Here is a 26,882-nt window from a genome sequence, read left to right as displayed (position 1 = left end):
CGTCCGCAAGCTTCGAGCTCCTGGTTTCATAATTTCCATTGGAGAAGTGCACGTTTTCATGAGCCACAATTCGGCCGGATTCCTATGGACTACAAACCTTTGCCTGCCTTTAGATTCTTATTTGAAATTAACTAAAAAGCGAAGTTTGAAGGCATCGTTCTTCTCTCGAAAGCCGCTCGAGATTATTCGCAACTGAAATTTATTTATTTATTTATTCCTCCAATTCCTAGCTAATAAATAGCTATGTAAATATAAGGTAAAGAAAGTAAATAGTAACCGATAGTGCTTTGTAAGGAAGGAGAAAAGCGCATAAAATAGAAATTACATCACTTAAATTGAATTACATTGTATATTGGAAGGAGAGGAGAGGGGCACATCTAGATAAACTCATTTTGTGCCCCTTAAAGTTATGTATAACTTGAGATTATTAATAAAAAGAAAAAGAAAAAAGAAGAGGAAAAATAACAAAATAGCTCAGAAAGTTATAAAGAGATAATGTTTTCATTAGTATTGAGCAAGGTACCAGCGTAAAAGTGCTTTCCTAAACATTTTTTTAGATGTTTTGTCTCTAATGGTTGCGGAATATTATTCCAAAAGAAACTTCCAATAATACTGGGGCAAAATCATCTCCTAAGATTAGTTCGAAATGAAGGTATTGCAACTTGGTTGGATGATGCACTACGGGTACTGTAATTATGTAGTTCAGATACTAATGAAAAAGGTAAATTAGGAAACTTATCATGGTGGAAATAATCATAAAAAAGCATACACGTGTTCAGTTCAACAGTATCAGGAAATTTCAGAAAGCCTAAGGATGAGTAGTGTGGAGTTATTGATTCCATTAAAGGAACATCATTTATAACACGAACCGCTTTGTTTTGTAATTTTACGATTTGAGACAATGGAGCGTTATAATTATTTCCCCAAAGTGTACAAGCATAGGTAAGGTAAGGATAAATAAGAGAATAATAGACACTAATAAGAGTTGCTTTTGATAGATAATGTTTCAACTTAACCATTATATTTATATTTTTGCTAATTTTGCCACATATGTAGTCAATATGGTCATGCCAAGTAAGGTGACAATCAATATACACACCAAGATATTTTACACGAAAGGACTTCTCTAAATGAACGTTTGCTACAGTTAGTGGTGGATAAAGATTGTAACTTTCCTTTTGACAGGGCATAAAAATAAGTAACTTAGTTTTTGTCAAATTTAGGGTCAATTTATTACTGCACAACCATTCGTAGACAGCAGGTAAAGGATTGTTGATTTCACACAATAGACTGTCAAGGTCATGTCCGGAAGCTGTTGAAGATGTATCATCTGCATATAATCTCGTAGAAAAGAAGGTGGAAGACTTTGGAAGGTCATTAATGAAAATAATAGACAGCAAAGGTCCTAGTATCGATCCTTGAGGCACTCCAGTGGAGATAAAACGTGTGTCATAAAGCTTAGCTGAAGTCCAGTTTGTGATTGACAGCTGTCACTTCGTTAGCCAATCAAATTATTTGAACAATTCTAACAAGGATTGTGATTGGCTTATTTTAGCGTGCTTTATCAGAGAACAGAGCACGGCTGGCGCCACTTTTACTCCTTTGGAAAATAAAGTTTGGTTTGAAAATTCAGCCGAATGTGTGGGGAAATTATTGGATTCTTTATCATAAAACAAATAAAGAAGCCTCGACTGTGCCCTGTTCTGTTGTAAAGCACTTAGGAAGCGGTAGAGCACTCAAGAAGTGGGGAAAAACACTCGACTTCGTCTCGTGTTTTCCCCTACACTTCTTTCGTGTTCTACCGCTTCCTGCGTGCTTTGCAGAAGAACAGAGCACTCTCGAGGCGTCTTTATTTGTTAAACATGCGGTTGATACGAAAACTTCAATATACTTAATGCGCGGAGTCGGAATTTTCAAAATGAATTATAGTGAGCAATCTCACCTTTATCGTCATGTTTTCGCAAGTGACCGCGAAATATTCAAAGGTAAATTTACCACGAGAGTCATGTGCCTGTTTTCTGATAAACAGTAGAATCCAATGGGCTAACTTTATGCATGCGCTGAGCCGTGAAACCCTCCCTTTAAAGAAGCGATTAGACCTTTACGGACGTCATAGCAAATACTTATTGTAATAATCGACTAATTTTGAAAAACAACATTCGTGGCCTTCAAGTACTCGTGTCCGTATGCAAATACCTTCGTTAAAGAGCCACTATGATCGAATTTTGGGTACCCATCTTTTACAGTTTCGTACACAATAGGTCTTTCCTAGATATCTTGCCAAATTTCAATCTATTACGAACATTAGAACTCACGTTTTTTTGGACCTTTATTTTCGAGAATTTACGGCCGCCATTTATTTTTCTTACTCCAAATCTTCTACAATAATTGTTATTATAATTTCAACCCGTGTGGTATTTTTGAGAAAATGACGTCATTTCTCCAATTCTCAACCAAGAGTTGGAACAAGGAAAATAAATGGCGGTCGTAAACTCTCGGAAATAAAGGTCCTAAAAACATGAGTTCTAATGCTCGTAATAGATTTAGATTTTGCAAGATGTCTAGGAAAGACCCATTGTATACGAAGATATTAAAAAATGGTTATCGAGAACTTGATCATAAGGGCACTTGAAAGTTTTTATATCGTTCTTAGTGATGCGGCAAGTCCCTAATATTCAAATTGTGATGACATTCCATCTAAAGCTATCCACAGAAGAGAGTACTACTTGGTACAGTGGTATCTAAACATTTGCGAGGAAAGGTTCAAGCTAGTGAAAAATATATGCCCTGTCTGGGTGCGTTGCAAGGTAATTTATACAATTTAGTCGAAAATACTAGAAACTAATTAATAAGGATTTCATTGCACAATCTTTCGATTCATGCCTACAGTGCATTGACGGCGGTCTTACCACGTTCCGCTTCACGATGATCAGATGTTCAGCCTTACTTTAATAGTAACCATACTGAAAGTGAAGAATGATCATCGCAGTAAATTCTCCAATTTAAGCAATTGGAAAGAAGAAGCCTGAAAAAATCAGGACTTCAACGGGATTCGAACCCGTGTCCTCCGCGAACCCACACGTTGCAAAAAAATCTCTTCAAAACCCCGACTTCGAAGCGATATATCACTTTCGCGTTAATAGCTACCACACATCGGCAGAAGTTAAATCTATTCCTCAACAATCCAGCTTTATTGTGTTAAAAATTTCAGCGAAATCGAACAAAACCAGAATTAATTAGAATTTTTTTGTGACCTCACTCCCTAGACTTGACCTAACAAAGGAAGCAACGGTCGCCCGTAGCAACCGAAAAACACGAACATAACACGATCCGACGTTTCGGCCGAAAAAATCCAGAATTATTGCCTGAGAGCTTAAACTTGAATGGGAACATCTTTTTCAAACTTTTTCAACTGATTTAGACGAAAGAATGGCCTCGGCGGGCTACAAAAAGGCCAAGAGTCTAATACTCTTTTGTTCGCATTCAAGCCGCATTGAAGACAATATAACCTTGCTTTTCCGTTTTCACGCACACGTGTTTCATAACAACAAGACCTATCCCATAATACTTGTTACAGGCAGCCACAGGTAGCCCAGCAGACACTACAACCCCTCTTTTCCTTGGATTAAAGTACTAATTAACTGGTTAACAAATTTCAACATGACTGGAATAACTCTGTTTGAACGTTTCGGCCTGGAAAACTCTCAACAAGTTCACTGTTCAGTGTCCCGTTTCTTACTGTTCAAGTTTCAACAGAATTCATAAGCATACTAAGTAACTCAAAGTGTTCCACTCCTAACATCGATAGAGTGCATGAAGTCCAGTAGAGTTAATAATCGAACTAAAGTAACTCCAAGTGTTCTCCTTAATGTCAGTAGAATTTATAATCATTTAAATACTGTGGTGTGCTCCTTTCTCTAGTTGGCCTCAAGGGTAATGCGGGAACCTCTGGCTCGGCAGTTCCACCTGTAACACTGTCTCCTGTGCTTTGTTGGTCTGGTCCATCGCTTGCCTTCAGGTACTTCTTCACCTCAGTTACATTTCTCTTGTAGTTAACTCCTTCAGGTGATGTAACTGTGAGTTCGTTGCCATATTTATTGGTGACCTTGTAAGGTGCATCCTCGAAAGTGGTTGACAGCTTATTTTCCTTCCTTTGTTTCACCAGCACTTGGTCGCCAGGAGCTAGACTGTTCTCCTGCGCTGCCCTTCGTTAATCGGCATAGTCGGTTCTCCTCTGTTTCATTTCTGCGTCTCGGTCTCGTGCTTCACTGTCAATGTGTTCACACTTTGTCAGCTCAGGGATCTTTGACCGTATCTCTCTGTTAAACAACAATTTGGCTGGAGAGACTCCAGTGCTGCTATGAGGTGTGGTCCTGTAGGCTGTTAGGAACTTCCTCATCTCTACCTTTAAGTCCTTCTTTTCTGCTTGGGCAATCTTCAAGGTTTTGAGTAGACTTCTGTTTTGGCGTTCTACCTCCCCGTTTGCTTGGGGCCACAAGGGCGTGGAGGTTCTATGCTGTATGCCGTTTGTTTTCAAAAATGTCCAAATTCCTCGGACGTGAATTGTGGTCCATTATCTGTTTTTAGCGACTGCTGGAGACCGTGCGTACAGAATATTCTCTCCAGGCTTCCTATAATGGTGACAGATGTTACAGACTTGAGGATGTCTACTTCAAAGTAACGACTATAGTAGTCTACGACGACGAATACACACTCTCCGGAAGGTAGGGGCCCCATCAAATCTGTTGCTAGATCTTGCCAGGGCTGACTGAGGAACTCAGTATGTTTCAAGGGTTCCGGTGGTGTGGGCAAACCAACCAACATGCAGCCATGGTAGGTCTTGCATTTTGCTTCAACTTGTCTATCAATTCCAGCCCACCAGACCTTGCTGCGGAGTCTCTGTTTTGTCTTTGTCAACGCCTGATGTCTTTCGCGTGCCAGATCTACCACTCTGTCGCGTAATTTTGCTGGGATAAGCAATCTAGTTCCTCTTAGGACTAGCTTGCGTAGAATCGAAAGTTCACTTCTTACGGCTTTATACTGTGGTGGGGCATTGTCCTATTCTCCTGTTGTGATGCATTCTCTTAACTGTGAAATTTCTGGGTCGAGTCTTGACTCTTCTTCAACCTCCTGCACAGACATAGCTGCTGGTGTCGACGTTTCCGCCACAAACCAGATAAACTCTTCTGCATCGTCATTCATGCATACCCCCTTTCCTTCCCAAGACGTGAAAGTGGGTCAGCAATGTTTTGTTTACCAGGTATATACTGCACCTTGAACCTGTATGGCTGCAGTCTCAGGACCCAGCATTCTATCCTTGCTGAATTGCGGTAGTTAGTAGAGTAGATAACCTCAAGGGGCTTGTGGTCAGTCAGCAGGGTGAATTCCACTCCATACAGGTACACGTGAAATCTCTCGCAACCCCAGACAAGTCCGAGTGCCTCTTTCTCTGTCTGAGAGTACCTATGCTCAACATCTTTTAGACTGCTGCTAGCGTATGCGACTACTCGTTCGCATCCTCCTTGAACTTGTGTAAGGATCGCTCCTAAACCCGCAGGGCTGGCATCTGTGATAAGTTTGGTTTCTTCTGCATTGCTGTCGAAATATGCCAGGGTTTCTGCATTGGCTAAGCTGTCTTTCAGAGCATCAAAAGCACCTTGTTGCTCTGTGCCCCACACAAAGGGAGTTTGCTTCCTTGTTAGCTTGTGAAGTGGCTCAGCAATGCGTGCTAAATTGGGGATGAACCTGGCACTAAAGTTCACTAATCCCAGAAAACTTGGTACCTCCTCTGCATTTTGAGGCTCTCTTGCGTCAATGACTGCTTCCACACGCGACTCCGTATGCCCGATCCCTTGGTTGGAAAATAAACATCCCACGAAAGTCAGTTTTGACATGCTGAACGCACACTTGTCCCTGTTCAAAGTAAGCCCCTTTTGTTGAATACGTTCGAAGGTCTTCCTTAACCTGGCATCATGCTCTTTAACAGTACGACCATGAATAATGATGTCGTCATGAATGTTGTAAGCACCTTCCCACCCCTCTAATACTTGTTGGATAGTATGTTGGTAAAGTTCTGGCGCAGAACTGATACCAAACATCAGGCGTTTACACCTGAACAGCCCCTTGTGGGTGATAAATGTGGTGATCTTTCTGGACTGTTCTTCTAATTCAATCTGATGAAAGCCCCATCTTAGATCGAGCTTGCTGAATACCGTGCTCCCATTGAGTTGGTACAGAACATCATCAACTGTGGGTATGGGGTGGCGCTCCCTTACTATGGCCTGGTTAGCTCTCCTCATATCTACACAGAGCCTAATGTCTCCAGAAGGCTTAGGGACTATGACAACGGGACTTACGCAAGGGGTTGACCCCTCAACTGGCTCAATGATATCATGGCTTACAAGTTCTTCTAGTTTCTGCTCAATTTTCTCCCTTAATCCAAATGGTGAGGGTCTCAACTTTTGGGCAATGGGCAGGACTGATTCATCATCATGAAGTTTGGCCTGAAAGTCTCTGAGTTTTCCAACTCCAACAAAAATCCCCTCAAATTTCTTCAGAAAATTCTCCTCAATGACAGAGTTTATCTCGATTTTCAATATTGTCAACAGTTCAGAGGTCTGTCGGCTGAGTATTGGCCTTGCCTTCTCTTCCACAACAACGAAACGTGCAGCACATTGTCTAGCCTTGCATTCCGGGTCTCGTGCGAAGTGGCCTTCCAACCCACATCGGCAGCAATTTCAGTTCCTCTCTTCCTTGTGCCGTAATCAGTTTGCTTATCATCCAACGCGTGTACACTGTCACCCTTGGAATCATTCTCTATCAATCTTGCTTGACTTTCAGCCGCTTCCGTTGATCTTGCAATCTCTCGCGCCTTTTGGAGTGTAAGCGTTCCGCTTGCTTCCAGCAATTTCTTGCGAAGGTTGTGTGACCTGCATTTGTCGATCAATTGATCACGGATATGTTCCTCCTTGGCTTCTCCAAATTCAGTTCGCAGTTCTCCGACAGCTGAAACAATCTCAGCACGAATTGCTCCACTGTTTCTGACTCTTCCTGTTTTGCTTGACGAAACTGGTGCCTTTCAAAGGGAATGTTAACCTGATGTGCAAAATGTGCATCTAGCGACCTCATGGCTTTTGCGTACGCGGAGTCGTTTTCTGGAACCGGTCCTGGGTCGGTCAGGGTGTGGAAAATATCCTGTACGTCTTGCCCAGCGCAGTGAAAGAGCAGTGCCTTTCTCTGGGAATCCTTTTTGACGCCTTTAGCTTCAAGGAAGAACTCGAAGGAACGTTTCCAACGCCGCCATCTTGGACCAACGCTAGTTGGGTTGCCTTTGCAGTCGAACGGACTAATGTTTCAAAATTCGATGTTTACCGCCATTTTCGGCACTTTTCCTCTTAGAGACTATTGACGATTGGTTTTCATCCTCGTCGCCAGTTGTAATACTCTTTCTTGTTCGCATTCAAGCCGCATCGAAGACAGTATAACCTTGCTTTTCCGTTTTCACGCACACGTGTTTCATAACAACAAGACCTATCCCATAATACTTGTTACAGGCAGCCACAGGCAGCCCAGCAGACACTACAAAGAGAAAAACAGACTAGGACAGCATAACAAGCCGATAATATTTCACCGCGTGGCTTTCGGCACGAAAACGAAAATACAGCTTACTTCTGCATAAATTCAGCCTTAGAAGCCGGGAACTGGTCCCAAATTACTTTCTGTATCCTTGAAAATGTTTTGACCTCCATCTCCGAAAGATTTTGCCCCAATTTTGAGCAAATAACCATTTCGCCGACGGCGACGGCCATTACGGTGGCTTGCATACTAAATTAGCTAACTTGACAAAACTCTCGCGAGGGGGGGATATGACGAAAAGAGCTGAAAAATGGCCTCTAATTGGCTAATGATGAGATCATCCCACTGTCCAAATTTGGCGAAAATCGAATGTAACGCCAATTTTCTGTCACGCTTTCAATCTGTGGTTACTGGAGTAACCAAAATTGGTGCCGCGGAAGGGATAGAGTGGCTGTCTAGCTTTCTGCACTCCAGATGAATCATCGGAAAGAGAAACAATGATATCATAATGGCCCGACAGCATGTTCTGCAGTGTGACTCATTTGCATATGCGATGTTGTTACTAATTTTCGAGAAACTTAATTTTCGCGGAAAAAGGGTTACCAAGAAAATTAGCGACGCAAAATTTAATGTCTTGGTGCAAATCAGTTTGACTTTAAAAACGTGAATTCACATGATTTGTGATTTGTCCAAAGTTCTTGTCGTGTGTTTTAGGGTCATTTATCATAATATCATATAAAAGGTTTATTAATGTGTCAATGTATTTAGTTTTCACAACTAATTCGGGACACAACAAAAAAAATTTAAATTATTTACAAATAAGGAATAATAATAAAAATGTATATACAATTGAAATATGTAGCATGTATAAATTGTACAATAAAACAATGGTTATATAAGAGGTAGTCTCTAAGAATTGCAAAGGTTACAGCAGCTGTTGTTGTTGTTTAAGAGTGACGTTAGGTCTTTTTTCCTAATGTTCTTTTTAAAAGATTCAATATTCGAGGAGTCTTAATCAAGTATGACCGATGTTAACGTTCTCTTCATCAGTATTGCTGTCCCCTTCTGGAACACGTCCTTGGTGCAGTTATTAAACATGCCATCTTGGCTTGGCTCATTGTAATGGGCAATAACTATCTGTTTACATTTGTCCATTATTTGCCTTGTTTCCTTAGGAACCATTTCGGAAAGCGCCATAGTTAAAGGTTGGGAGAGAGCAGGAATAACTAAGCTAGTAAATGGAAACCAAATCTCCATCCTGAAGACCCGTTTCTGAAGACATTGACGGTGCTGTTAAGATGTAAATGCTAAATGCTTGTTAGAACTAGACATACCGCCCGCACTCCGCCCGCCGTATAGGGCTTATAAGTTGTTGTTGGCCAAAAACGATCATTTTGTTAGTTGCGTTTACTATGTGAATACTCACTTTTCGCGAGTACTACAGACAAACTGCCGGGCACCAAGAACCTCGAAGGTTAAACAAATCGGGACAGTTTGCCCAAAATTATAATTAATTGGTTTTCAGCAACGTGTACATCACGCAAGTAAAACAAAAAAATCATCAACCATTCAATAGATAAAGTCAAGAAAATGAGATATTGTACGAGAGTATTAAATGAACAACATGCCAAACATTCACAAAGACGCTTCTGCGACTTACATGTTGGCTTTTCAGATCTCAAAAACACGCGGTGAATCGATGTTTTTATGTACCTAACATGACTGTGAGTAGCCATTTTATGTCGCGCACTGAAAAATTCTGAAATTCAAACTGCTCTATTTTCAGAACAAAGCACACCACCGAGCTGAGAACATGCAAGCAGATACATTTCTAAAATGTCTTTTACTCGGTGAAGATAAAAATGCAAAAGTCTATTTCCGTTTGAATTTTAGTTTTTTTATGACGTCACATGAAAACCAAGAATAAATTAACCTAATGAGAACACTTACGCGGTGGTCAAAACCAAATAATCACTCTGTCGTGACACAAGACAATGTCCTGATAAGTGTTATTAAGGACAATTATTATTATGATTATCACGTCACGATCGTTCATGTGTACTTTGTTTTCAGAATAGCGTTTATTTCCAAGTATCTTAGAAGCTGATGGCCATGCAATGATATTTTGCAAGCCCCTCTTCTGTTTCAACAAGCTATTCCGTATGTTGTAGACTTTCATGGCATTCACGATCTTATAACTCAAATAAATAAATAAATAAATAAATAAATAAAAACGTCAATTTGAAAATAATTTTATTGTTTAATTTTCATAGAGCTCTCTTGAATAGTCACCCGAAATAAGAAACCATTATGATAATATACACCCCTTAAATCCAGCAGACGAAAAGGGTGAGCCCAAGTATTTGTGAGCCCACTCATTTCTGGGGTAATCGTTGTTATTTTAAGCCACATCCCACAAGCTTCACGCTTAAGCATCAATCAAAGTATCTAGCATTTTTTCATTACAAATAAATAGGCTCTCCATTGTAGGGTTACCCGAAGCAGAATGAAGCCAGTAACCATTTATGCAGCCGGGTGGACAACTGACAATAATGGAAAGCTCAGCTTCTTGTCTAGGAAAACAGCACTCCACAAGACGGAGTCAGTGGGCTTCAAATCATCAGCCTTTAGATCTGACACCCACCCTTCTTATTTGCTAATGCATTGCTTGTCGCCGACAAAACATTTCGTGTTCTTTAGACTGTACATACACCGATTAAAATCTTTCGTGTTTTTGATTTTCAGGTATCCATACAATTCGAGTCAACGCACGTTACACAACCTCACCACGATGTTCCTTCCACATATCAGCGATCAAGAAATTTCCAAAGATGAAGTCAAACGTCTTGAGGTCGAAGGAAGAGATTACTGTGTTTGCCACGGGATGATTCATAGAGACTCTCGGGGAAATTTTGAGCATATTCCCTTCACTCTGTATCCTTCACCAGTTCCGCAAAAGCTTTTCACAGCTGCGAGAGAAGTGCAGACGGATTTTAACTTGCTAGTTCACAAAGTCAGCCAGGACTTCAAATTTACAAAGAAAGCGCTTATGTGGTATTAATATTACTATGTGATTATAGCGGTGGAGGGAGATTAGTTTCCACTGTCTGATCATTTTTTTGGCCATTTCCCTTGGCGGTTAGAACTAGTCACATCTCACTTTCTGGTTTAATCATTATAAAAAAAATCACGGCTCACGGCTTGTTAGCGAACCACCTTCAACAAGAAACAATTGTAGCACGTTTTATAGCCAAACAACTTGCCGGCATTCCTTCACGTTCACGGCTAACAAGATCCGCTGTATCTCTGTCCAATTATTCTGACGGGCAAGAGATATTTGCTGCAGCTACACAGAATTCCTCAAATGAGTTATTTATTTTCTTATTTCACTCTAGTACAGTCGCTGCTGACCCCTTCACATCAAAACTCTTTGACATTTACGACAAAGTTTGGCAGCTAGGGAGCGCCCAGGTAAGATTTTCCTTGCCTTCTCAGTCCGCCTATCTTTGGTTTTTCTATCCATCCACCTTCTACCCATAAACTTTTATAAGAAATCTGAAGAAAAGTTAACGATATAATCAAACATACCCCTTCTCAGTAAATACTTGATTGAGCCGTAGCCGTGAAGATGGCAAAGTGTCTTAAGAGCACGTTTTCAAATGGAATGAAACTGTAGTTCCAAGACAAGTACATCACTTTTAAACATTTTAATGTAGCCCGGACTGAAGACCAGGGAATTTCTCTTTGACCAGGAACTTTTCCTACTTGAACAGCTGCCTTCTTTATTTCAGCCTATCTCACTGGGAATTTTTCGTTCCGATTACTTCATTGAGACAAGCAGCGGACTTCACGACGAATACCGCAGCTCTAGTATTCAGCCTGCCTCTAATGATGACACTGATCTGATCCACATCAAGCAAGTTGAATTGAACACCATGTCTCTTGGCGGCACCACATTCGCCTGCCTGGTCCCCGAATTGCACAGGTAACCAAAAAAGCTCAGTAGGCCTCCTTCACGTGCTTCCCACACGTTTGCTCATAGTTTTGTGGTAGGATTTTTCCCATCAACCCCCGCGCCACTGATTTCCCGCTCTTTCCATGAAATGCGTTGATGCCTGAGGACAAGACAGACAAGAAGAACATTGCAATATTCTCGAAATGGGTTTGGGGTTATCCAAAAGTCTTAAATTTAATTTTCAGTCTTTTCAATTTCGTTATTCTACGCATTACAAATTCGAGAAAATTATATGACAGACACGAAATGCAAAAGTGTTGCTAACTTGCATGTCGATTATCACACAAAGCCAATTTTATTAACGTTGTGTCCTATATTTACTCAAATGAGATTCGCTTTTGACTACCGTCTTCCTTATCTACGTTTGGGTACGTCACAGCGCATTCTTAGGTGAAACGGTACTTAAGTTCCTCTTCAAAACTTACTTATTGCACGTTTAAGTCAAATCGTGAATAAAATGTAACAACAGCTCGGATAAGAAAGCAAAACAATACTTTCGAGGAAGAAAAATACGTGGAGTCAAATATCAGTAGCAGTCCTCCATAAGATTGGTTGATCGAATAAATGTGCTTAACGTAAAATGAAATGAGTAAGTGAAGCACGATCGTCCGAGTGAGTGTACTCCTGCGATGGACTGTTTGTGATGACATTAACTGACGTTTCGACAACCTGAGCGGAAGTTATCATCGGAGTCAAGTGATTTGTGCAACGTCAGAAGATGGTAAAACGAAAATATTGTTTACGTCTGTAGAATATAGTTCTTACAAAAAAAAAAGGGATTTAAGGAAAAATTGTAGTCAGTGGTTAACCAAAGTCAGGTTCACTTTAAATGCTGATAGGACCGGCTCCATCCTACGACGTCTTAACCCTCGGACGTACAAGCTAACTCATACCCCCAACTTGGGTGCGTTTCAAAGCTATGAGAAATAAGGTCAATACTGCTATTAAGAAGGCAAAAGTCTCATATTATAATTCGTTTTTCAAGAGCAACCGCGGTAACATTAAGATCACATGGAAAGGGATAAATACCATTTTCGGTAAAACACCGCAACCCACCAAAATACATAGTCTAAAAATTTCAGCTAAACTGTTAAAGGAGGCGGGACCTATCATCTCTGCATACTTGACCTACATCGTAAATCTATCATTAACTACCGGCATTTTTCCCGATGATTGGAAGATAGCCAGAGTCTCTCCTATTTACAAGGATGATATTAAAACTAATCCAAATAACTATAGACCTATATCTGTCTTGCCGATTGTCGGAAAACTTATTGAAAGAATAGTCTTCAACCAGTTATATGGTTTCTTAATGGAGCATGATTTACTTGCGGATGCTCAGTCGGGTTTTCGACCTTGCCACTCAACTTTGACTGCCCTTCTCGATATAACCGATGATTGGTTTTCTAATATGGATAATGGTTTACTAAATGGAGTTCTCTTTCTCGATCTTAAGAAAGCTTTCGATACTGTTGATCACGAAATTCCACTCAGAAAGCTTCAATTGTATAGGGTTGACTCCACAAGCTTAAAATGGTTTCAATCATGTCTGACTGATCGTAAGGAAAGAACCGTATGTAAATGGCTCTCTATCTGATTATGGCTCCACTGTTTGCGGTGTCCCTCAAGGATCCATCTTGGGGCCCTTATTATTCTTGATTTTTATAAATGCTCTTCCCGCGAGTGGCCTAACCTCAACACCAAGACTGTATGCTAATGATACTTGTCTCACCATTACTTCTCGTGATCTTACTGATCTACAAATAAAGCTAAACAGTGATCTAAACAAAATCCAGTCTTGGCTCCAGGCAAATAAACTTAGTCTCAATGTGAAGAAAACTAAATATTCTATTATTGCCACTTAATACAAGATCGCTCATTTAGATCATCAACCTGATGTAAGAATAAATGGTCGTTCTATAGAAAAAGTCAAAACCCACAGATACCTAGGGGTCGAAATTGATGACACTCCAACGTGGTAGTCTCAAATTGATCAGGTTGTTAAAAAAGTGTCAGCTGGCCTGGGACTTCTGAAGCGGGCTAGGGCCTTAGTACCGCGGGATACCTTAAATTAACATGTACAATGGCCTTGTTATCCCATATTTCGACTATTGTAGCCCAGTATGGGGTTGTATCGGAAAATCCCAATCCGAGAGGCTCCAGAAGCTACAAAATAGGGCTGCTCGCATAATAACAAATTCTGATTATATGACGCCATCTTCCTGTCTACTACATGACCTTGGCTGGGATGCGCTTGAAAATAGGCGCACTAAACAATTAGTGGTTACTTTGTATAAGGTGGTAAATGATCACTTTCCACATCGCGTCCATGAACTTTTTCAAACAACATCGCAAGTTCACACCTGTGACTTGAGGGGCTCCGCTTATAATCTCTTTATTCCCAGACCACTCTCTGAGGCCAGAAAACGTAGCCTGCACTATCGAGGTGCTACACTATGGAACAGGGTTCCAACTACAACCAAAACCCAGACCACTCTTACTGGCTTTAAAGAATCCTTGCCGACATAGCAATCGCTATTTGTTATAATTTTAATGATGTTTTCCTTAAAACTTAATAGCTTTTATTATAAATATGATAAGTAGTAGCAGAAGCATATACTTCTGGTACAAGTTCTAGTTTTAGTATTAGTGTTAGTGTTAGTGTTAGTGTTAGCGTTAGTGTTAGCGTTAGCGTTAGTGTTAGTGTTAGTGTTAGCGTTAGCGTTAGCGTTAGTGTTAGCGTTAGCGTTAGTGTTAGTGTTAGCGTTAGTGTTAGTGTAAGTGTTAGCGTTAGCGTTAGGTGTTGGCGTTGGTGTTGGCGTTGGCGTTGGCGTTCGTCTGGGTGTTAGTGTTAGTGTTAGTGTCAGTGTCAGTGTTAGTGTTAGTGTTAGTGTTACATTGATTAGATAGCCCTGAGCTTGCTCTACAAGATAATACCTTTTTTGTTGGTAATGACGATATATGACGTCAAATGACGTCATTTGACCCGCCATCTTAGATCCGCCATCATTTTCGCAGAGAATGAAGGACCACCTACTGAAAGTTTTAGCCCCTTAGAATAAATCGTCGTTTCAAACCTTTGAAAAAATTTTATAGGGGGGTTGGCAGGGTGTGGCATCCACGCCCCCCCCCTACCTTGTACGTCCGAGGGTTAACAAAAACGTTGACCTTCTCCAAGTTGTTCACATTTTAACGAAAGTTCCATCTTTTTTTTCTTGGGAATGGTTGGCCGGGTGGGGGAGGGTCGGAGAGAAGCTTGAGGAACCTATTCACTCTGACAGTATTTAAGTTTTGCAGCAACGTTGTAATTGTCTTCAGAACATCCGAACATTGCTAAGACTCTAGGCAACCTTGATTTCACTTCGTTCGAGAACGAAACGTAACAAAAAACTCATGCATGATACCTTACCGTAAATTAAACAACTTGATGTAAGTGACTGTCACGAAATTGCTTCTTCAATGCTCTAGATATCTTTTGCGTTTGGTGGGCCGACAAGAAAGCAAGGTAGGTTTTGTTTTGATGTATCTAGTTCTTAAGATCGATGATTCGCAGGAAACTTTGCTGAGTTTCGTGAGCGTTTTAAACCAGTTGACTATTGATTGTGTTTTCCGTTTTTTAGGTACCGTTAAACAACGCATTGGATGAATTGGCTGACGGGCTCATTAAGGCCTGGGAACTATATGGAGAGGCAAGGTTGTTATGTGTACTGCCTCCCAATTGTTTGTGCATCTGTGTGTTTGTTTTGTTTGTCTATTTGTTGTGTGTTCGTTCTTTTGCTTTGTAAGCAACTAAGGTGTTCTTACTTTCTTTGTAGTGCTGTCATAATGTTCATTGTTGACCCTGATGAATGGAATGTCTACTGCCAAAGGATACTGGAATATCGCATTAAAGAGAGGTAATCGAATGCCCAGTCCTCTGGTTCTTTTATGTTTTTGCACGCAAATCGTTTCGTTCGTGTCGTTCGAAACGAATGATGCAGCGGTCGCTCGATACGAGCTGTTTTCCTTCATTTCCCTGCTTTTTATTGACCTCAATCCAGCTTTACTTTTAATAACTTTGCTTTCTAACCTTTCTTCATTTCCTGTCAACTCAAGTGGTACTGGTCTTTCTAGGGACTGTTATAACAAAGCTCCTGCGCGTCGAATGCGCTTGAGAGGAACCCCATACCTTAAAAAATTTGGTAATCCATCGATCTAAAGAGTTTTGGTTGTCACGTGACTGTCCGTATGCCAAAATTAGAGAGTAGCACTATTACCATAGTTACATCCTTTATATTGGTCATGCATGTTATGATCAATTGACAGCTGTCAAAACAAGCTATCCGCTTACCAGTATCACGCGACCATATCGCGGGCTCAGGTTAAGAGCTCCTTGGGTCCCGTGTGTTTTTTTTAAGTTTACCGCCGACCAGGTACTGGATTTCTGATTGGATCGCAGGCTCAAGCCAGGTTATTTCACTGGGGGAGAATGACGGAGTACGTGCAAAGGCGAAATTTCGGCGCAAATTAACCCCTGGCGAATGTTTTCCTGTTCTTTCGAGATATTCCTTGCACAATCGTCTCTTGGAAAGTCTCTGAGCTAGCTTTGATATATTTCTACAACCTTGGGTACATTTATTGGGTATAGGTTTTTCAAATTGAAGTGGAAAAAATATTGAAACTACACACTGAACAATTACATGCTCACAATTGATCACTATTTGAGTTTCTGATCCAAGGAAAACCCGTTTTTTTCCTTTAAGGTTAATATAATTATTGCAATCAGGAGCTCCGCTTTTAGGCTATATAATTATAGTTGCAAAAATTGGGGCAGTTTTGTCTGCAGCCCATCAGTAATTGTATGTGTTTCGACTGTTTGAGACGCAAGAAGCATTTCAAATTGTAGACACAATGTAAAATTTCCAAATATTGTCATGATGTACTCAATATTCCCTGATTTCAGCAAACTTGACCTAAGGTAACGTCGGCAAAGTATCAGGTGATATTCCGGACACGATTTCGCAGGATAATTGTTGAACAAACGTCTAAACGCAGTTCTTTTTCAATAACAAACAAAATGGCAAAACACAGATCTTTTTGAACAACTTCAAAGAAGAGAGGTTGTCAAGTATCTCGCAACATTACAGGTATGCTTGTTTTTTTGCAGAAACTCCGCCGTGGGGGTGATCAGGCGAAGCCTAACCGACATTTTTAACAACAGTGAAGAGAACAAAAATAACAATGGGAGTCTGTTTGTGTGAGTTGTTCGTTTTTATTTCCTTAAGCCTCGCCCTCAGTTGTGTCCGTCGTTTTAAGTTGAGCCTTGTGTTGGGTGTACACTTGACAACACACAACGTTAGCTTGAAGACTATCAAGTCACTTATTACCACACCACATAAACGAAGTCCGGCCCAGGGAGACCGCTTTTGATTGTCTCGAAAGCCTACTTACTCCCTCCATTTTGCATAACTAAACTTAATACGCTTTGAACAACTTGCCTAAGTGATGCGCCAGTGTGTATCCCAGCCTCTCAAACAGTGGAAATCACAGAGTGGCTGATTAATGTAACAAACATGAAGTTAAAAAGTTTGAACGCACTGGTGCGTGCGCAGTGGAATCAATCTTAAGTGAAGACTCAGCAAGTTGGGGCTTCAATCACTTATCTGGCTTTTTATCTTTTTCGGACATTCATGCATGATAACTTTGAGCACATCTCTGCGAGTCATTTAAATGGTTATAACCTTCCGTGTTACAATGATCTATTCCTTGTCGAGAACTCCACAGTTTGACCAGTCTGGCTATCTAATGTTGCCGAACCTTTGCTTGTATCGAGGCTAACTCTCTTTAGTTAATATACTTACGCTGATCACGGATAACTAATTTGCCATGTAAATTTGTTTTCTGCGGCAACAGAGATGGGCTGGAAGTTGCTGTAGCCTACTTCAGGGCCGGTTATGCTCCAAAACACTACCCAAGTGAAAAGGTAAGGCTAATACTTCGATTCATGTCTGGTTCATGGTCTTCTTCACGCATAACGTAACGTAACGTAACATAAGTAACGTAACGTAACTTATTATATGGCTAGCTCCGTGAGCGGGCAAGATGAATCAAATCCTGCGCTGTGATTGGCTACCCGAGCGGGCAAGATGGAGCTATCTTACCCGCTCGGGACTACCCGCCGTGTCCCGTAAGAAAAACTTCCCAGAAAGCCATATAATAAATCCTTTATTGACCAAGCTTGTTCGGTCAAGATGGCTGGATATTGGCCTCGTTCTTTTTTTGCGAGTTTATGGAACTCGACTCCGTCTCGGTCCATAAACATGCGAAAAAAGAACTTGGCCAATATCCAGCCATCTTGACCTCACACTTGGTCAATAACCCATACATAACGTAACATAGGCAAACAACACTGTCTCCTCCAATCGATTTCAGTTATCACATCAAACTACCGCAGCAATGAATTCACTAACCTCAATGCTCAAATGGTTTAAATTTATAACAAAACAACTTCATGAGATACATTGACTTTTTTCATGACAGATGCTGATAATGACATTATACTAAGAAACACTTCCTTAAATCTCTTACCACTTCTTTCTTTTGTTTATTTTTGTACCACGGCAAAAATGATCTTGGCATGAGATTCGTTATGGTTTCTAACGCCGCGTTCTCATTTTGTCTGTTTTTGTCTTTGTTTGTTTGCTTTTTTTTTCACTGCTCCGATGAAAATGATATTAGCACTAAATTAGATTTCTCGATCGTTTCAGAGCGTTTTTCACCGTACTTGATTGTCGAAAATAATCCCCGTTTGCCCAAGGGTGCCTTTCTTTAAGAAAATCCACTCTCAGGGTGGATTCTTCGGTTCCTTTGACGCACCGTGATGCGAGAGATCTTGCATTGATCTGTTCAGTAAAGAAACTACAAAATCCGTTTTCGGATTCTCTCTGATTTAACAATCCAATCTTGGATTTTGTTAAAGAAACGCACCCTTAGTTTTGCTTTAGTACGCGCTGTGATTGGTTGACAAACTCATGTCGACCCTCTTTCTCAACCAATGAGAAGCAAAACCAAAACCAGTCGTGACTTGCCCTTTTTTCCGCAGTTGGCGCCGGTTACATGTTGTTGTTTTAAACTCTAGACCCCGCTTGACTCTGCTGCGATTGGTCAGAGTACTTAATTACGACACTCAGTCGAAAATCGGTCTGAAACATGCGTTCTTAATAAATAGTTCTGAATAAATTGTCTAATTTTGTTTTTTTGTTTGTTTGTTTGTTAGGAGTGGTCAGCTCGTTTAACATTAGAATTATCCCGTTGCATTAAATGCCCGACAGTGGCGTACCAGTTGATAGGAACAAAGAAGATGCAGCAAGTATTGGCTGGTCCTGGAATCTTGGAAAGGTATATAATAATTACTGACCAGGAATATTCCATTACGTCAGGAAACGTTTCTCTGTGAAAACGAGCAACTGAGGACTTTGGCTAAGGCATTATCACAATTTTTTTCTCTAGAAACCAGTAAATGTCTCTCTTTATGAGCTACAAAATTGTTACTTTCATGATCATCGTTTAGCGTATAGTCGCTGCTGAAGGATTTTGAAAAGTAAAGCATTTTTCAACACACAGTACAATTCAGTTTATAGTTGATCCTACTAACCTTTTACTCAGAGAGAACGGGAAAGATCTAAAAGAAGAAGCCTCAGAACCAAGTTCTTAATACAGTTTAGGTGACATTTTCATCTCCAGGTTCCTACCCGACAAAGATTCGGTGGACAGAGTGAGAAGAACTTTCACCGGACTGCACACACTTGACCTGGTGAGAGCATTATATTGTAGTATCTTTTATCGTATCCAGTTTGATATTCCTGGGTATAAATACATAATATGGAGCAGTGTTATTTTATGACGAAAAGCACGGTATTATTCAGAAACTAAGCAAGCGGTACCGCTTTTCCGAGATCTAGAAATTGCGATCAAAAACAATATACAAGCAAAAAATTTGCGTCATAGTATAAAATTAGACTCGCAACACATAAATTTTTGTCACCCCGATTGAAGAACTGCTAAACGCATCTCCACGATTTTCTAACGTTTACAGTTTTCTCTGGCCCCTCCCCCCCTTATCGGTGAATTCTCATATTAAGAGTGACGTAAAACGTGTTGTAAGATAGCTTTAGATAACGCTCAAATACTCAACGCAACGTTAAACACTGTCAACACAATGTCCGACATAAGCCAACTCACATGTTCGCGAGATGTGGGGCGGCCCACGAAAACGTAAGGGACTCCACAGAAGGGTACCCACAAGTTAATATTACAACAAAACGATTATACATATTTACGGCTTGGCACCTCTTAATTTAAGATAATCATAGGTGTTTATTTTGTAAATTGCAAAAACCTCACAGGTATCGTATGGATACCTGGCAGATTTTCTGGGTACAGGAAGCTTCAACTACGCCTACAACATAAAATTTTGATACGGTACATTGGTTTGCTTCAAAATTTTACGAGAGCGTTTTCCTTCCTTCCATTCTTACTCAACCGCTTGCTGGGGTTTCCTTGAATTCCTTTGACTGGCTGTGGATTGACTTTGATTTTGCAACACAAGTGAAGGGCTGCTATTTAAGAAACAGAAAACATGTACCGTGTTTCTATCGAGTTTTAGTATAAATCTACTAGCGTTCTATCACTAATGCTTTTCTCTGATTGGCTACGCTACTCACTATCTATTCTGTTATAGATAGTGAGTCGCGTAGCAGTGTGCGCTTGTTAGCAAAATGACGGCCGCTTCTTGGCGTTTTCGAAGTGTCTGTGAAGGGGATTCAGATAAAATTTTGAACGACTAGTAGATTTATACTAAAACAATTAGATTATTCGCTCTCGATTTCTATGCCTAATAGTTGACTCGGGCTGCGCCCTCGTCAGCTATCACGTGATAGAAATCTCGAGCTCATAATCTAATTTTTCAATAGAAACACGAGTGGAGGTTTGGGAGAACGAGAAATGCTGCGGGAACACGAGCCGCAGGCAAGTGTTTCCACAGCTTTTTCGAGTTCTCCCAACTTTCACGAGTGTTTCTATAATATGGCATCCTCGTCTCGGAGAGGCGATGGTCAGCGCATCACTGTCGACAGGCTCTTAAGTGACTCAAAAGCCCGATTCTTGAGTGGCAGTCTTTGTTGCAGCTGGTACAGATGTAGTTTGTGGCCTCACGAACTGATACTTGTCGTTCCTTTCTCGCCGCCCGCTTGATTGTCGCCTCGGCCCTGGCCTTCGTCTCGGCCCTGAGTGCCCCCTCCTTCACACCGTGACGCCAGGCGGCGCGGTCTTGCGCGAGGACCTCCCAGGTATTGGGATTGAATTCAGCGAGTCGCAGGTCACGCTTGCAAACATCCTTAAAGCGAAGGTCGGCCCACGCGTCGGGCTCCCTCCCACAGTTCCCCTAGAGGACTTGCCTTGGCAAGCGATCGGGTTCCATACGGTGAACATGACCGAGCCACCGTAGGCGTCTTTGGATGAGTTGTGTAGGGATGCTCGGCATGTCGGCTCGTTGAAGAATAACTCTATAACTCGCTAGAAAAACGGAGAACATATTTTCTATTTCTTTTAGAAAACACCGCGACGAAAAAAAGGAAAACAACTTGTTGACGTTGATTATCAAGGTGTAAATTCTCTTTGCTCGAACCATCATTACGTCAGCAGCTCCTGCTAGTTCTGTGTTTCTACCGAGTTATAGAAACACGATTTTTAACCAGTCAGCACACGTATTTTCTTTGCATTTGGACTGTTTTCTAAAATGATTTACCTCTTGGACTGGAATATGTCCCGATAATAGAGACCGGGACGACGACGACTACGACGACAAGTAAAACTGCTGGAGGACTGAGTCGAGGACGTCGTTCACGGCGTGAAAACCAAGCCGGTGCGAGTACATGTAAACTTGCTTCCAGCGACCTAAGACTATCGAAAAGTTTTGCCATATCTTCCTCTCACGAGCTCCAAGACCCATTTCTCCTGAACTACGAGAAGGGTACTATCGATGACAACGGATTTTCAGTCCTAAATGAGGAATTTATGCCGAAAATCCCAATTTCTCATTCGAAGAATATAACAGGTTTTCACTCGAAGAGATGATTGATACCGAATTTTCGACCCAATCTAAAACGATCTTCACGGTATAAATTGTATCCTAAAAACTCACGTTCGTTCAGGACAGCAACCCTGTCGTTTTCACGCCCTAAACTTCACCTGGACGACGAGTCGAGCATGCATAGTAGCGTGGCAAGGGGAAATTTTACTTCCGGTTGTCGTCCTCTGAACTGGTCGTCGTCGGTCGGTGCTTTAGGTCCCTAATGTTTATAGTGCTGTAAACTGGAAGTCTCTCAACCATACTTTTTGAAAAGACTGCCTTTATTTGTACATCACTGCTTCAATGGGAGCCCCCCCCCCCCCGGACCCCTCTTCCCCTCAGGACTTATTCACAAAACGGACCACTTCCTATGATCTTAGACAGAAGATATACGTTCCGTTACCTCGCTCCTTTTGAAAAGACTGCCTTTATTTGTACATCACTGCTTCAATGGGAAACACCCCCCCCCCCCAGACCCCTCTTCCCCTCAGGACTTATTCACATAACGGACCACTTCCTATGATCTTAGACAGAAGATATACGTTCCGTTACCTCGCTCAAAGACTGAATTTCTGAAAAAGTCATTATCATACCGTGGAGCCATTTTATGGAAAGTTTTTGAGTGATAATAAAAGGGCGTGAGAAAATGCAAATACTTTTAAACGTAATTAAATAGATTGTAATGTAATTGATGATTTCGTCTTGTCCGATAAGACTCTGTTGTAAGTTTAATTTATAGATATGATTTTAAATTTTTAGATATAACTCTCTTTTGGTGTGACACGACCACATCAGCTCTGCTGATCCTAAGCAAATCGTGTATTAATAAATGATTTCCATGTTGTTGTTGTCGTTGTTGTTAAGATCAGCGCTCCCCCAATGATAGATGTGGTAGGCAACATGAGTACTGGAATTAATAATGTTGAGACTTTTGATCGTAGGGGCCTGAAGGAGACCACAACATGGAGAGCTGCCTAAAAATGGTTGAAAAATTCGTCCTGAAGCCTCAGAGAGAAGGCGGAGGTATGCAAAGGTTTTCTTTTTCTTCCCATGAAACAAAAAAAAAAAACACGTGCGCGGTTTCCCAATTTTCATCAACATTTGACTTTTTGCCCCAAATGTTCAAGGGTGCAACTTTACACTTTTCTGGCAGGAAGTCTCTATAATTTAGAGAGGTTTAAAGCCTGGTTCTCATATGCCGCCGACACACCTAGGACATGGGACACCGACCGCTACGGCATATGTGAACATTTATCGCCGAATCATTCTGTCCCAGTCATTGACCGCCGGCTTGCCTGCGAAGTTGAGCTGAGTTCAACTTCGCAGGCAAGCTGGCGGTTGTCGGGGATTGTCGGCGATGAAAATATTTTATGTGAACATCATCTGGACTATCTGCGGACGCAACGTATGACGTAATAACTCGATTTTTTCCCACAATTCCATACTTTACAAATGGAATGGTTGAAAATTGCGCCAATTCGATTTGCATTTCGCGCCAATTTGAGTGCGTCGGAGATCCATCGCAGATGCGCCGGGGACCCACTGGAACAGATCGCCGAACGTTGTCACTCGCAACCGGCGAATACGTCACAGGCAGGTCGACGGCATATGAGAACAAGGCTTTAAGAAGAGACTCCCCGTAAAAGTACCCTTGCAGTGGTCGGTTACTTCGTCGAAGTACATCTACCTTGATAGACCTTGATAGGAGACCTTGATAGGAAGGAAAGAAAACTGGTGAAAATGAAACCTAATTTGAAACCAGCGTTTTGATGTACCGTCGAAACATTTTTCAAGAATTTAAAAATGTCGTTTTCACTGTTTTTGAAGGAAAGAAAACAAGTTACAGCATAATGCGCCGCTGATATTATTTGCTGGTAACTACCAACCAATCGCAGTTATGAGTAATGTTATGTTAATAACTTCAACTAACAATTTGAATTGACATCTGCTTTTAATATCTACATTATTATTTCATTTGTTGCTGATTTCTCAACTAGCGGCCATGAAGTACATCAAGTGTTTCAGCTACTGACAAACATGTCACTCTAAACCGCGTGCACCATTGATGGCGTGGTGTTACACGGTAACATACCAAGTGATATTTGAACACAACAATACTTACTAAAGATGCTGTGATATCTATTGCAGGCAACAACATCTTTAGGGAAGATATACGTCACACGTTACTTAGAAATCCTGAAAGTAGGTCACAGTATATACTGATGGATCGGATCCAGCCAGAAATCAGCAAAAACTTAATGGTGCGTCACGAACTCCCAGGTACTGACTACAGGGACGTCATTCCTGAGCTTGGAATTCTGGGTATTATTATCAGGTATGCCATTCGTAACGGCAAAAAAATGGATATGAATGACTTAACGGCTTATCCCGTGAGGAACAGTTTTTTTTTTCGTTTATCTGTAGTAGTGAATCTTGTGACAGTGAAACTAATGGTTAACAAGGGGATACTTTTTCTTGGGCCGAATGCGCGATGTAGTTCAAAAGAGTGAGCATCTGTAATCGGACCAATTCAAGTTACCTAACGTTTCATGATAGAATATTCTTTGTCTCAACTTTAAAATCATTTCATTTTCAGTCGTGGAGATGAAATACTGCTGAACAAAGAGATTGGTTACATGCTCAGAACGAAAACAACCGAGCACGATGAAGGAGGAATATCTTCTGGCAGCGCTGCTTTTGATAGTCCGTACATGATGTAATGCTTCCTTGGTATATGACTGAAATGCCAGGACATAAACCCAATATCTTTATTTTTATCTCCGGCAATTTCTTAGCCATGTGTCAAATTAAAAAAAAATTAATCCACGGTATCACACGATAATATTTTGAATTAATAAGGCTGGTACAGTTAATCTGTTTCGCTAATTAAGAAATCTACATTGTTTTAATTCTGTACTTTTTGAAAATAACGTAGAATATTTATGGTGAACTTGTATCACCGGAATATTTTTGGAGGAATCTCTATGCAATAAAGTACCCATTTATGTCAAAATTTTGCAAGCTCGGGTACAGGATGGTGCGTGGTGGGTTAATAGACCTTTCCACGGTTTATGACGCTATCTTGGCTTGTATTAATCAATCAATCAATCAAACTTTATTTAAAGAGGATGACACTTAATAGTTAAAAAACTAATGAACTTGTGGCCTTCTCTGTATGTGATTTTGGCCGGCTTTGAACAGCTATAATGGCGCTAAAATAAAGAGGCGTGTTCCTAACATTTGCCACTACTTTAATACATTTATTGATATCATTTATTAAATCCATTTTGAAATCACTGGTTATCCTTGCAATCTGATTGGCTCTCAGTGGTGCGATTTATTTACGAATCGCACTATTTTTTGCTCTTAATCGCATCTTTTTCTCAGCCAATGAGAATGGGACAGTAAAACAAAACAACCAATCAGATTTCAAGATTAGTGTAAAGTAATCAATAAAATTTCAGGAAAATGAAAGGCAAAAAGCTACTACTATTGCCAATTACTATTGCCAAAACTTTGTTGTTATTGCAGTTTTTTTCCAAAAAAATTGACGAATTCAATTAATTACAGTTTCTGAACAGGAGCCATGGCTCCTGTTTCTGAATGACTATTATGAGCTCCTTCAGGCTGAAGACCCACTTTAATGGGAGTTTCCAACTTTCAGTGTCCATTTTGACGAATATTTTGGCGATTTTTCTTCAACATCTGCTCAAGATCCGTATGATACCGAGTCCAGTAAAACATAAACAAACGAAAACCACACAACAGCAAATTCAGAGCTATCTCAGAAAATAAAGCCATAAGAGAAGGTGCGACGTGCCGACGTCCGTAAATTCTCATTTTGGTTGGAAGGGTTTGTATGACATCTTGAAAATTCGTCTATAGTCGTGGAAGCTTGAATCTGTTCTTTACACTTCATGAACAGAGCCTCAGTATAAATGTCTTTTGAAAGACATTCTCGCTGAGAAATCCGTCTCTTTGTAGCGGCCTTATAGCGGTTCCCAAGTCGGCCAAAATCACATACAGTTACTATTCTAAGTGACTGTGAATATATAAAATTCATAAATTTGAACTGCGGATTAAGGAAAATTTTTTAAAATTAATATATTCACAGTCACTTATTCATCACTCACGGGTTTATTACGAACCAGCAAAATGACCAACTCCCAATTGACTTGTTGGCTCAGTTGGAAGAGCACGACTGCATCGGTATCGCGAAGGTCATGGATTGGACTCCCCGTACAAGCCCGAATTTTTTTTTTCAGGCTTTCTTTTCATTACTGCTTAACATTAGTTAGTTGATTAATTGTATTTAATTTTATTTTATTTATTCTTTTGAGGGCCTACTGAAAACCGCTATGGCGAGTTGGATTCCCTCATTGATATAAACGACATTATAGCAAAACTGCATCGAAATTGTAGTTAATTGTGTTAATTATGTTGCATTGATATGGTTTTGGGCCCATTTTGAAACGAGGTATTCCTGTTAGAAATGAGTTGTGAACCCTCGCGCCAAATGTTTCAGCCTTTAGCAAAGTATTTTTCCTAGATATTCCATTTTCCCTGAATGTAGATGAAACACGAAAAATAAAACTCGCTGAGAAAATGCCTTTTTCTTCGTTTTGCCTCGATTTTGTCACTCCCGTTTCGTTTTTGTCTCCGCCGCCATGTTGTTTTGTTTTTCCGCTGCTCGTAACAACCGCAGTCCAAACGAAAACTACCATAGTAGAATTTATCGTTTGTCTCACGATAGCCTGCGAACGCAGACGAATTTCCGGCTGTCGCTTGTCTGCGCCGAAAATAACGTCTGCGAACCCGAGCCAGGAAACGATTTCTGTGACGTAATGACTTTTGTTTTCTCTTTGGCCAATGAGATTCCATGATAGAATGAAACTCGAGTGCTCCTCGCAGCGAATACCTCGCGCAGTAGTTCTGGGGTTATTTGAGCTAAACTCTGATTTGCTTAGAATTCCCACAGAAATCGTTTCCTGGCTCGGGTTCGCAGACGTTATTTTTCAAAGCAAAGTCGTTTTATTTGCCGCCCGTCCCATTTCTTTGTTGTGTGATTTACGACGGCACGCTTAGGGAACGAGTAATAGAACAAATGGCAGTCTTCTTGATATTCTTTCATCATCCGTGCATGCTCATTGCATGATGCTGTTGAAATTTTTTGTCAACCTTGCG

At 40.8% G+C, this 26,882-nt stretch overlaps 1 protein-coding gene across 3 annotated transcripts; it reads left to right on the top strand.

Moving 5' to 3' along the window:
- Positions 1–216: 216 nt before the first annotated feature.
- On the top strand, positions 217–26,882 carry LOC145485124 (glutathione synthetase-like). Of its 3 annotated transcripts, none has more exons than XM_081463808.1 (14): positions 217–2,807; positions 10,321–10,426; positions 10,971–11,046; positions 11,367–11,560; positions 15,059–15,095; positions 15,211–15,284; positions 15,406–15,486; positions 16,737–16,826; positions 17,483–17,552; positions 18,846–18,967; positions 19,313–19,382; positions 22,640–22,721; positions 23,847–24,033; positions 24,295–26,882. In XM_081463808.1, the coding sequence occupies exons 1-14, from the start codon at positions 2,783–2,785 to the stop codon at positions 24,416–24,418; spliced, it is 1,338 nt and encodes a 445-aa protein (XP_081319934.1). In that variant the 5' UTR covers positions 217–2,782; the 3' UTR covers positions 24,419–26,882. The 3 variants fall into 3 exon arrangements, with proteins under 3 accessions (XP_081319934.1, XP_081319933.1, XP_081319932.1); XM_081463807.1 differs by having other exon boundaries at positions 10,321–10,629; XM_081463806.1 differs by lacking the exon at positions 217–2,807 and having other exon boundaries at positions 9,783–10,629.

Source organism: Orbicella franksi, chromosome 4, assembly GCF_964199315.1.
Source record: "Orbicella franksi chromosome 4, jaOrbFran1.1, whole genome shotgun sequence".
NCBI classification, from domain to species: Eukaryota; Metazoa; Cnidaria; class Anthozoa; order Scleractinia; family Merulinidae; genus Orbicella; species Orbicella franksi.
The sequence above is the reverse complement of the archived record's forward strand: the minus strand, read 5'-3'. Positions and strand labels throughout refer to the sequence as shown.